Here is a 13,041-nt window from a genome sequence, read left to right as displayed (position 1 = left end):
AAAAATAAGCTAAGAGCAAACAAGAGACAGTGCAAGCCTAAGGAAAGAGGTTTTCCGACAACCTACATGATACGTTTTACTTAAAAAACAATGCATCCGTTCCACATAAATCATAGTCAAGAGAAATGAGGAGCTCGAGATGACTTCAGTTTTAAAGAACTACAAAGGAGTAAGGCCTTAAAGAATCAAGACAGAGAAAAGAAGCAATGAGGGTTGTGTGTTTCCAGTCGAGCGTACAACACACCTGACCCCAAATTTCTTCCTGTCTATCCTGTATCTTTTCTGAATCTCCAGTCACCCCCCAGTTAAGCTCAGTTAGGTCAAGTAACAACCAAGGAGCGAGAGAAAAAAACCTCATTCTAGCAAGGGAGGGAGCGTGAGAAACAGTGCCCCCTTCAATTCTCCAATATGGTAGCCACTGGACATATATGAACATTGAATAGTTGAAATATGGCTAATGTCCATGAAGGACGAAATGTTATCATTCGCTGGTAAATGGATGGAATTGGAGAACATCATTCTGAGTGAGGTTAGCCTGGCCCAAAAGACCAAAAATCATATGTTCTCCCTCATATGTGGACATTAGATCAAGGGCAAACACAACAAGGGGATTGGACTATGAGCACATGATAAAAGCGAGAGCACACAGGGGAGGGGTGAGGATAGGTAAGACACCTAAAAAATTAGCTAGCATTTGTTGCCCTTAATGCAGAGAAACTAAAGCAGATACCTTAAAAGCAACTGAGGTCAATAGGAAAAGGGGACCAGGAACTAGAGAAAAGGTTAGATCAAAAAGAATTAACCTAGAAGGTAACACACATGCACAGGAAATCAATGTGAGTCAACTCCCTGTTATAGCTATCCTTATCTCAACCAGCAAAAACCCTTGTTCCTTCCTACTATGGCTCATACTCGCTCTACAACAAAACTAGAAATAAGGGCAAAATAGTTTCTGCTGGGTATTGAGGGGGTGGGGGAGAAAGAGAGGGGGCGGAGTGGGTGGTAAGGAAGGGGGTGGGGGCAGGGGGGAGAAATGACCCAAGCCTTGTATGCACATATGAATAATAAAACAAACAAACAAAAAAAATGGCTAATGTGTGGTTGAAAAATGACTTAATTTACTTAAATTTAAATAGTCACATGGCTAGTGGCTACTGAAGTGGACAGCACAGTTATAAGAGTTTCTTTATTAAAAAGACACTTTCTATAGTGTCACCATCAAGACAGAAGATCCTGGGTAAGGGATTCCCTCCTTAACACCTCAGTCTTTGTCTATAAATGGAAATGAGCATCACTATCGTTGTACTTCACAGAATGAGAGGCAAATGAGAGCATGAATATGAAAGTAAAAGAAAGTACCCTGAAGGAGTCGTTATTTTTCAATTTCATGGACAAAAAATATTTCATTGTGCTGGGGTGAAACTCAATGCTTAGCATATCTGAGTTTTTGGGTCCAGCACTCCCCAAAAACTGTACTAGTGACTTTGTCATTCAACAGTTAAAGGACATGTAAATTAGTCAACTGAGTGTGTACGGCTTGGTAATAGCTTTATTGAGATATAATTCACATACATACAATTCATCATTTAAAGTGCACAAACTCAACAGGTTTTGGTATATTATTGTAAACAACCATCGGAAGAAATTTTAGAAGTTCTCATCACCCCTAAAAGCTGACCAACTTGAAAGTAAGTAATGGTACCGTAATTATGTACCTCCGAAAAGTAAGATTCAAAAAGAAATAAGCTTCAGAAACTAGTGGCTCTTACTAGGCAGGTCATGTCCTGTGTGACTGCCAATGGAGTCTGTGCCTGGGCTAACCTCAGAGGCCCAAAATCACACCCACTTCTGCAGCTGTTTGATCCTCAGCAGGTTCCCAAGGGGTGCAGTGAGAATTCAATGAGGCCAAGTACTTAATGCCGTGCCTAACAAAGTTGATCTCGACTCATTTTTCCCGTTTTCTCCCAGTAGAGTTATAAGATCCATGAGAAGCTTAACCCTTATGGTGTACTGATACCTCCTTAACAAAATCTTGAAATATGCAGACTACAATAGATGTTCAATAACCACTGCTGAATGAACGAATGCATTTTCTTACCAAGTTCCTGGGGTTCCCACATGTAAGGATCAACACCTCCATAGCTGAAAGATTCATATCCTTGGGTCCCTGAGTCTGCTCGATCATCTCCTTCTCGTTTCAACAACTTGTTCTTTGCTTTCTTAGCTTTCTGGACAAGACCTTAAAAAAGGAATAAACACCACAATGAACCCATGAAGAGCACCAAGTAAAGAGTCAAAGGAAATCTCAAATTTGACGAAAAAATGAACCTTATCTAAAAATGCGCAAGTATTTGGATCCCAAAACAAATGCAGCAATAAATACAGAAACACCGTATTACAAATAACACAGCACACCAGTATCAGTTGGCTTACATGGCCAACATAAATGCTAAATTATTGCTTATTGCCAAATTTAAAAGCCCAATTAAGTAGAAACAATAAAATCAAATTTAATGAGGGAACCTGAATGATGGACGTATTTTTTCCTAGGTCTTAATTGGGATGGTGGTTATATTTTTCAAAACTTCTATCTGAACTGTATAAAACTTTATCTCAGTTAAATAAGTGTTTTTTTTTTTTTTTCTCGTGATGCTTAAGATAGAACCCAGGGCCTCATGCTTGCTAGGCAAGCCGCCTACTACTGAGCTGCACCCCCAGGCTCTAAAGTCTTTTCTTTAATCAGATTCTACAGTACTAATTCATTTACTCTAGGAACTCAGGAGTTAACAATTCTCATTTACCTCCAGGATGGGATACAGCCAAACCAACATCTCTGGGCTGAGATGTTTCTTAAGGACATAGCATTCTTCTCTCCCCACTTCTGCCATGGACTTACTGAAAGCTGACGTGAGCATATTTACAAAAAGCTTCAAGAAATGGATAGAGCATGAACAACCTAACAGTAAGGGAAACAAGTATTTTCTGAGTTTAGCCCTTGTAAGTCCTAGGCACAAGGCAAAATGTTCTTGAGTACATTATGCCACTTCATGCTCACACTATGTAAGGCAGGGGACAGCCCTACTTACAAAAGAAGAAATGACATCAAATAGAGAAACTTGCTTCACCCAAGATCACACAGCTCTCATAGGCAGCACAACTGGAAGTAGATGTCTCATGTTTGAAATGACAGCCCCAGCTCTCAGCCTGTGTCGATTTACAAACAATGACTCTGCAAAACAGAGGGTCTGCTACCTGTGCTGCAGTGAGAGGACCATTTGTTAAAAATTGAAGAGGTGGGCTGATAGAGTGGCTCAAGTGGTAGAAAGCCTGTCCAGAGAATATGAGGCCCTGAGTTTAACCCTAGTACTAAAAACAAAAACCTGAAGACATTAACTGGTGAGGGAAAAAAATTTCTCAGTTCTAAATTGTTCTCTCAATACTGATCTTAAATCTTGGTGACTAGTATCCCTTTCTGCCACTAGATTTAATAGACAATACCAGATTCAGTACAAAATGACATTACTTTGACATTTAATAGACAATACTACATGTAGTTCTCATGTCTTTCTAGTGTTTTATCACTAGAATAATACTAAAAACACCTGCAGAGTTCTTCAAAAATCTAGGCAAATTGCAGGCATGGAGGGGCTAGCAGGCAGGAATGACAAGGTTAGAAATATGCCTTTGCTGGACAGTCCACCCAGTGAGCAAATTCCCTGACTATAAGTCACTTTGACATGGCTTTTTCCAACTGGAAAAATACCAGAACTAAAGGACATCCTTTAAAATGCATTAAAGTTGTCTTTTCTAACAGGGGGAGAGGAAACTGCTTGATATGAACAAAGGGTCTAGCAGACAGGAAACTGGAGTTAGCAAACGCTTCATTTTTGCAAACAAGACTAAACTGTGTTGAGTTAAACGGGCAGACTATGCCACTTAACTACTTTAGAAGACAAAGTTGCCTGGCAATCTACCCAGTGGATGTAGCCCTTCACAGGGGGCCAACTAAGAACCAATAAATACATTTTTTTAAAACACAAAACAAGTTATAGCTGATCTCCATCCTCTTCTCCTACCTATTACAAATGGACTAAACTGAAGCTGAGCCAAGCTGGGGCTCAAACCCATAGACCATTTTTCAGGAATGGCCAGTCCATCTGGTCTTTTAAACACTGCCTCTAAAACCTCATACCAAGGTTGTCTCTTTCGGCATTCACTTTTTACTTGCCTAAAAATATAAATACCGTAAATTTTCAAAGGATCAAAAGAACAAATAGGTGATCTGCTTTTTAGTCAGGTTAGCAGGCAGAGATCAAAGATGATCGAGGTTCAAAATCAGCTCCGGCAAACAGTCTGAGACCCTATCTCAGAAAAACTCATCACAAAGGGCTGGTGGAGTGGCTCAAGTTGTAGGCCCTGAGTTCAAGCCCCAGTACTGCAAAAACTGCAACACAAGAATTCCTTTCTGATTAAAGAAATGACCATAGTACTGTAGGAATGCTTAACTTAATCTCCTTGTTCTTTTGAAGTAGAAAGGCAGAAATGGAGGTGAAAACCAAAGGACTGTTTTTCTTATGTGTGCAGTGCTGGGGATGGAACCCAGGGTCTCACACATGGTAGGCAAGCACCCTACCACTGAGCCACACCTCTAACCCCTCAGGAGGAGGGTCTTTTCAAGTTTCTCTCATAAGGAACAATATTTCCACTCTATGTATACTCCTTAGATTCACATATGTATCATTGCTTAAATAAGCTTAAACATTTTTCCTCTGTATAAAAACAAAAACTGTCGTTGCAGCAATTTAAGGACATTCTTTAACCTGTCTGCAAACTAGCCTGACCAGTCTGAGGAACAGCATGGTGTGTATGACTCATGTCAGCTGATGCTAAGATGGACTCTCTCATTGGAAACCATGGACACCCTTCAGTTGTCCACAGTAAACTTATATACTCAGGTTTGGGAATGTTTTGTTCCTTTTTCTCCTTTCTAGAAGCTACAATGCAAGCCATGATCAGAACATAGGGTCTTTCATCTCAGTGATGCCCTGCAGAAAGAGCAGCAGCAGAGTCAGAGGTGGCAGAAAATCTGGGTTCTAGGCCTAGCTCTGCAAATTCCTGTGTGACTTTTGATAAGTTACTGGCTATCTCTGAATCATACTTACTTCCTGTGTGACTTTTGATAAGTTACTGGCTATCTCTGAATCATACTTACTATCTATAAAATGACACCAGCCACGTTTCTGAAGGGCTATTGGGAGAATCAAGTGAAATGACAACATATGTGAAAGAAACTCTGAAAACCATAGAGCACACTTTTCCTCATTCCTCCTAATAGTTATAGCTCTGCTCCAGTCTCTACAGCCAAAACGCACACTGATAACTACAGCCCTCGGATTTTGAAACTGTCATGTTTTTGCACAGTTATAGCTGTCAATGCTTCTAGCAACTTTTTTTCCTGTACTGTGAGACATGGAGTTGAACTCAAGTGACAAATATTTGACAACAAGATGCATGAGATTCATGTTTTGAAGGGCAAAGTCCACTTAGGAATACACCAAGGTCCATTCCTTTCTCATTCAATGAATATTACGAACACAGCATCCAGACTTTTTAACTCTTGTGGCCTCCAGAAATGCTGTCAGGAGTGAGAAACAAGATTGCTGAATAAGTAGAAGAGTGAGTTCCAGAGGAGCAGCAACTTATTTGGGGGTTTATTTATACAATAAATATTATTTAGAGTCAGAATTATCTTTGAAAATCTTTCTGCAATGAGGCCTTGGCAGCTCAAAAATCAAGGTTTAACGTTTTAAGTTGTTTCCTCTTTGCTTTTCAACTATGACCTTCTCTTTCCTGGGCTGCAGAGGGAGAGGGTAAGGTCAGTGGAAAAGAAAGGATGGGAAGAAGGCTTAAATATATGACAGACAAATGGGTGCCTAAACTTTTGGAGCAAAACAAAGGTATTCCTGTCTAAGGCTTAGAGGTTAGATAGTTCAAGTAACTCATGGTGATTACGCTTACTAGATTCAAAGTCAGGTTGTGCGTCACTGTGTGACTTTAGGTTACCTAATCTCCGTGTCTGGTATCCCCACCAGCAAAATGGGGCTCACGCTCACACAGCTGCTGTGAGGATTCAATTAAATAAATACACAGGAAGACTGAAGAGTGAGGGGCACAAGGCAAGCACTAGCTATCTGTTCACACTACTATTATCCTCATATCCAGGTGGCACCACAGGAGCCTGTGAAAATATCTCGTCAATTAACACAATCTTTGTGACAGTATGAGATGGGCAAGAGCCCCGCCTCTTACTTTTAATTTGCCCTTTGACATCACGGTCTTCCCCGGAGTGCTCTTCCTCATAATGTGAATGAAGCTGATAGAAAGACTGAAGATCCTTCAGGCACAGAGGGCAGAGGAAGCCCTCCCTCACTTCCCCTGGGTCATCCAGAGAAGCCATGGTTGTGCCCCTCTCAACCGCAGGAATGCAGGGGCCTCATGCCAAGAGTTAGCTTGATTCCTCCCAAAGGAGCATTAGCTTAAGCAAGCGGCACACAGATGATGGGGAGGTGGCATCATGGCTCTGGATGGTTCCTCTCTGGAGCAGGAAGAGCCCTGAGAAAGGAAAGAAGAGAGAGAAAAGAATAAATTCAGGCAAATTAGCGGCAACCAAAAATTTTCTTTGTTCTTTTCACTGTTCAACAAAGGTACTTAATGTTTGTTCAATACAAGTTTGCAAAAACCAATGTTTCTCAAATCCTTAGACCAAGACACAAGACCCAAGATGTGAGAACATCACAGGACACTAGGAACTCACTGAAGCAGGAAGCAGATCCTAAAGATAAGCAAACAGGGATACCAAGGCACTTAACAGTTTATTCCAATGGCCCCATTCATCACTTTCATGCCATATTAGCCCCTGAGGAAATGTCTGAAGTACTAAGAGCAAGCAGAAGTTTTTATTCAACCATAAACATTAGGCTCTTGATACTTAGACACACACTTAAAAATGCAAAGATGAAAAAAAGTCATTGAAAAAACAAAACTCTAAATCTCATCTTAAGGAGGAATATTATAAACTAGTGGTCAAAAAGCACAACCAGCCCAGAACAGAGGGCACACCTGCTACTCGGGAAGCTGAGGTGTGAGGCCCCTTGAGTCCAGGAGCTGCAAGTCAGCCTGGGCCACACAGTGAGACGCTGTCTCCTAAGAACAATCAATAAATTGGAAAAGAATTATTTCATGTTTTGTATTTGTGGAGCTCTTTCACCTGCAATGAGCATTCTAGATTTTATAAAGCAGCAAAGGCAAGATGAATGTTGTCTCTCTCCCAAAATAAAAGGATTTAGCGCTTTAACATTTCGGAACTTAAACAGTTACATTTTTTGTTTTACTTGGACCATGGCAAAGTCATTTTCAGTGTCACCTCAGAAAGACTCCTAGCCATAAAGAGAATTCAGAAAAAAACATCCCACAAAAGTTGAGAAACTTCTCCGGGAGAACCTAGGGCCAAAAGCCACAGTACAGCATGACCTCAGCTTTAGATGGACTCAAAAGACCACTGAGGAGGGGACCACCTGGTCTTCAAAACTGAAAGAGAACAACAAATCGGAACAAGCACAGGAGGAGGCACCAGGTTCCCTGAGTTTCCTGGAGTCGGGAAATCTGGTGCCTACACACAAAAAACCAGCCCCACTAGTCCCTCCCCAGCAATTCCCCACGCGCTGAAACAGCCGCTTGAGACTGACCTGTTCCCTGTCCCCGCCCCGCCCCAGCCAGGACTCCCGATCTTGGGGATTCTGACGGCCCCCTCCTCTCCATGCACGCACCCCGAAAGCCACAGATCAAACACGAGCCCGCTACGCCCCTGCCACACCTCCTCCTCGGCCTATGCCCACCCGGATGCCCTCTTCCTCCGTAGCTCACCCCCGTTTAGAGTCACGAGTACGAGTGCCAGGTGACAGCACACGCCGTCTTTTCCCCACCGCCGCATGCCAGGGGTCTAACGCAGGACCCCGCACATACGAGGAAGAATGAAGAAATTGGGGGGTGCATTTTTAACATCATTAAAGGAACCCTCAACCATCACACGGGGTCCTGCAGCCAGACTGCACGCATACCCACGCTCCGCGCATCACCAACCACGCAGACAAACACAACTTTCGGGTCCCGCGCTGTGCACGAGTCCAGACTGCCGCAGCCGCACTCCCGAGGGCCTCGGGGCCGCTCCGAGCACAGTCCCCCTCCCCGCGGCCACGCGCCACACGAAGGACGACCCCACGTCGTCATCACCCATCACCCATCGCGCAGACACCACAGCAGGCGCTGCCAGTCACTCCACGCAATCTCGGAGCACAAACGCCTCAACCTCACGCAACCAGAGACGAACACAGCCGAAGCACTCACCGCACATCTGCAACGCACGGCCCGCAGGCCACGTCACACCCACCGCAACCACAAACCCCACACCCCACGCTTCCGCGTCCCCGTGCCCGAGCCGAGCTCCCGCCCCTCAAGCCGCCCCGGCCCTCTGTACCCAGCCGAGCTCTCGAGGGCCAGCAATGGTCCTCGGCCTGGGCCCTGGGCCTCCAAGTCCCTCAGAGAGCCAAGACCGCCATCCCCATCGGCTGCTCGGCGCTCGGCAGACGCGCCTGCGGCGGCGCGGAAACCGGAAGTAGGCTGGCAGACGCGGCCGAGCGCCGAGCGATCCAGGGCACGAAGTGGGCGGAGACAAATTGGATTGGCGCAGGGTGGCCAGCGGCTTCTGAGCATGCGCCGTGAGCAAAGGGTGGGGTCCGGCGGGAGGCGTTACGGGCAACGCGTTAAAGCCCCTGCTCCTTCCCGGTCTCGCTTCGCTGTTCTTCCTGTTCCCCCCTCCCATGGTACAGACGGGGAAACTGAGGCACATAGTGGGTTGTTTTTTTTTTTTTTTGGTTCTTCAACCAATGTGCACAAAGAACGAGACAGCCACGGAGTCTCTAATATTAATCTGTCCCACTCCCAACTGCAGAATGACAGTGGCAAAGACCTGCCTGTATGCTTTACATATGCTTTACAGTTTATCAAAATCACTTTCCTTATTTAGACCTTGGGGCAACTCTATCACTATTTCCATTTTAATAATAACTAATATTTACTATTCTGAGTTTTGTATGTGTTAATTCATCTCATCCTCACACAGCCCTAACGGGCATCAACTAATGGCTCCCACTTCGTGAGAGGAAGCTAAATCACAGACAGGTTAGATGACTGGCCCAAGGCCACAGAGCTTTTATGCATCGAACCCAGAGTCGTCTCCCTTGCACCAGACCGACGCTCCCTTCCTCTGTGGAAGCCTGAGTGCCAAGACTTCCTGCTTTGCTCAGCGTCTTCCAGGCACCAACCGTGAGCCAGGCAGAGAGATGAAGGGTGCGAGGAGAAGGCAGGAGCGTCTCCACTTTGCAAGGGGCACAGATGCTCATAGGCCCGTTAGCTCAACAAAGTCAAGTGTGCCCTGTGTGCAAAAGGAGAGGCAGGTGGACTTGCCTATGAGAAGGATTTCCAGACACGGTAACTCATAGGCGCGATGTTCAGGAACAGCCTTCCAGGCCAGCGGCACAGCACATGCAAAGGCATGTCTATGGGGAAGAACCTGAGTCCTTCGAGAAATGTAGAAAAGTTCACCCACACAAAGAGGGATAATACTAAGGTACGCCTCCTTGTTGCCAAAACTGTAGCAAGCCGATGCTGGTGGCAGACTCTCAGACAGCTGGGTCTCTCCATCCCTGCCTTGCCTCCCACCGTTGGGTGCTCTATCTCTGTCTCTCTCTCATTCCTTGCCTTTCTCATGGCCCCTTGCTCTTGTAAGCTTATCCCAGCAGCACAAGATGTCGGCATCACATTAAAATCCCTGAACAGAAAAAGGAATCATAGTAAGATTGCATCAGGGGAAAGTATATGGCACGTGTGTCTTTCCAAAGGGCGCCTGGCCCCAGGGTCCAGGCCTCTGCCCCTTGCTGTGGTCCTGCACCGGCACTTGATGTTTCAGGTTGGCACACCCTGACTGCTGGCATGGGAAGCACATGTGATGACAGAGGGCCTTGACCATGGCCTGCAGGATCCACAATGGGGATGCTGGGCTGGGCCGTGTCCGGGGGAGGCAGGTGGCAGCTGCACAGAGTGGCTCAGGAAATCAGATTGGAAGAAAGAAGAGAGAAAGAGGGAAGAGAATGTTTACCACTCAGCTGCCTGGGGTTCTTTTGCTCTGCCCATTGTAGAAATGGTGAGTGGGGAGGAGAAGCTCTTGGAGCTCTGGCAGTGCCAGCCCTTGAGTGTCCAGGGCTGAGGGGCTGCACTGCAGACCCAGAGGCCCACAGAGTGTGGGGCCTACTACTCCAGGCTTTAGCAGCAGGGACACTCACACTGGGGGCTTTATTGCTTTGGGCTTTAACCTCAGTTGCCCCAGAACTTGGCGGTTACTGTAATCCTCCACCTCTAGCAGCAACAGTGGGCGGCGGCAGCAGGCAGCACCTGTTAGTGTCATAGCACCTGTTTAGAGGGCCTTGGGTACTGGGACCCTCAGCTCCTACAGCAGCTAGTGTTTGTTGCAGCACTTGGTCCTTAACAGTGCCTAGTGCTACAGGTTTCTGGGACCCTTGGTCCTTGAGGCTCTCCCAGTAACCAGGGTCTGTGTCTTCTCATCTCTGACTCTTCACAGCCTTCTTTCTTCAGCTTTGGTTCTCTGTCCTCTCTTGCCTTCTCTCTACTTCTGCGTCATTGTTTCCACTGTTAGAAATATCTTTAAGATATTGGGTGTCACAAGAAAGACATGATACAACTCAACAGGCAAGGCAGAATTTACTTCTGCAGAAGGGTGCACCACAGACAAGGAGCAAGCACTCCCAGGCTGGGCTTGCTGCCCCTCCCTGAACTGGGCAAGTTTTGGGTTCACAGTTTGTATGGTTGGCTAATTAGAAAGAGGACATTGGGAGGGGGGCTTTGAAGACAAAGAAGTTTAAAAGCTCAGGGAAGCAATAACTGTTTTAGGTTATCAGCTCCAGAAGCAGGGCATCTAGCAGAATTTTGTCTGAGAATAACAACCCTTTGTTCTTTTGTTTTTGCAGTACTATGGCACTTGAACTCGGAACCTACACCTTGAGCCACTCCACCAGCGCTTTTTTTGTGATGGGTTTTTTTGAGATAGTTTGCGAGACCCTATTTGCCCAGGCTGGCTTCAAATCTCAATCCTCCTGAGTAGCTGGGATTATAGTCGTGAGCCACCAGCACCCAGCCAATTCTGTTCTTAACAGAAACTTTTATCATATTAAGCAAAGTCCATGAAGCAAGAGTATGGGAAGTGAGTTAGTGAGACCAACATTTGTAACAGTGGTGGTCACCGATTAAATCCTTTGACAGAAAAGACCCAACCTAAGCTGATTCTCATACCACCGCCTGTGCTCCTTGTCATTTCCGATGTTTCTGCCCTGGCCCCTCTCTGGAAGTCTTCAGTCACTTTCACACCAGTATTGCACTGCCACTACCAATGTCTTCTCTTCAGGTTACCAGTTTAGCCAGCTCTACTCCTGATAAAGATCAAAAGTAAAGGAGGAAAGACCACTGGAGAGAAGCCTCTTATTGGGCCTAAATGCCAAGAGGCAGGACAGCCAACCCTGATTCCAAAGGTGAGCTAGACTGCTTATATAGCCAGAAAGGGGGTGTGGCAAGGGTGCCCGCACCAATCATAGTAGACCTTCATGCAAATGAAAAACTTTTGCACCAATCACAGACCTAATGAAGGAAGAAGAGACTTGAGCCCCATCCCCTGCTGGTCTGCGTAAAAGTGGTGGTGAAGAGTTCACCAAGGTTTGTAATGGCAAAAAGGTCCGGCAAAAGCTATTTGAGGGATGGCGGTATGGCTCAAGAGGGAGAGTAGCAAATGCAGGGCCCTGAGTTCAAATCCTAGTACTGAAAAAAAGCTGTTTGAAATAGTTGTGGATAATATATCTGGAGCCAAGGTTGTGCTTTGTTGACAAGCAACCGGGGTTGCCCTGTAGCTTCCACAAGGCATCTATGGGGTGTTCTAAGCAGCTGGGCTGTCGTGAAGGTGTCACGTGCTGGTGTCAAAGGGTTGCAGGCCGGTGCGGAGGGTCCTTGCCTTCACAGGCCAGAGAACTGGCTCATGAGACAGCTGAATGCTGAGCCAAAGTCGGTGTATAAAGTAGGACTTATTAGAGGAAGAAAAGGCTACGGCTACAGCAAGGTAACTCCCTGCTCAGGTCAGGCTAGGGCTTTTTAAAGACGCTTTAACTCTGGGTTAGGGTATCAGATGGGTTTCTCCTATTGGCCATGTATTTGCATGGAGGCCCCCTTAGATGAGCTGGTCTGTTTGCCCCTTATTGGGGGGGAGGGGGTGGAAAACATTGAGAGCATTTTGTTTATCAGCCCTGTGGCAGATTTGTGGGACCCTGTATCTCTTCCTGGTAGATTTGTGAGACCCTGTATCTCTTCCTCAGGGTACAGAAATGCAGGTTTATAACTCCCTCTCAGGATGGAGGAGTATAGATTTATAACTCCTTCTCGGGGTGCAGGACTCATGGGGCTGTCCGTGGGGGATGGCCTACTTACTCTGCCTTAGGAATCCAGACCCAACAAAGGCACTCTGGCCAGCTACTTGGCTCACAGACCTCTGCTCAAGGCAGCTGGGCACCAGGGAGGTGTCTAACAACAGGCAATTAGGGCATCAGATTGCCCTGGCCTTAACATCTTAGCTTATTTAAAGAAAAATATGCATTAAAATGGATGCTTATTGAAAAAAAAAATTTAAGAGTATTTAGCAGTGCTTACCTCTTCCCCCATAGCCCTAGGGAGAAATGGGTCCCTCCTATCTGTCTCAAAAGGAAGGGAAGAGCAGGGTTCAGGTGGCTCATGCCTGTAATCCTAGCTACTCAGGAGGCAGAGACCAGGAAGATGGAGGTTCAAAGCCAACCCAGGCAAATAGTTCACGAGACCCTATTTTAGAAAAACCCTTTCACAAAATAATTGGGCTGGTGGAGTGGCTCAAGGTGA

General features: G+C 45.8%; 1 protein-coding gene across 3 annotated transcripts in view; it reads right to left on the bottom strand.

Annotated features, from left to right (window-relative positions):
- Rbsn (rabenosyn, RAB effector) overlaps positions 1–8,688 on the bottom strand; it is a 28,805-nt gene extending 20,117 nt beyond the window's left edge. Inside the window, exons 1-3 of one of the 3 annotated variants that reach the window (XM_020175611.2) lie at positions 8,534–8,688; positions 6,310–6,612; positions 2,099–2,239 (exon numbers count right to left, since the gene is read on the bottom strand). In XM_020175611.2, coding sequence (XP_020031200.2) covers positions 2,099–2,239; positions 6,310–6,457 — 289 coding nt within the window. In that variant the 5' untranslated portion in view covers positions 6,458–6,612; positions 8,534–8,688. Of the gene's footprint in view, positions 1–2,098; positions 2,240–6,309; positions 6,613–7,923; positions 8,081–8,117; positions 8,434–8,533 lie in introns of those variants that run through there. The other 2 variants (XM_020175612.2, XM_074044468.1) reach the window with 2 other exon arrangements.
- Positions 8,689–13,041: the final 4,353 nt, after the last annotated feature.

Source organism: Castor canadensis, chromosome 10, assembly GCF_047511655.1.
Source record: "Castor canadensis chromosome 10, mCasCan1.hap1v2, whole genome shotgun sequence".
NCBI classification, from domain to species: domain Eukaryota; kingdom Metazoa; phylum Chordata; class Mammalia; order Rodentia; family Castoridae; genus Castor; species Castor canadensis.
Note: the sequence above shows the minus strand (reverse complement) of the source record. Positions and strands in the feature narration are given on the sequence as shown.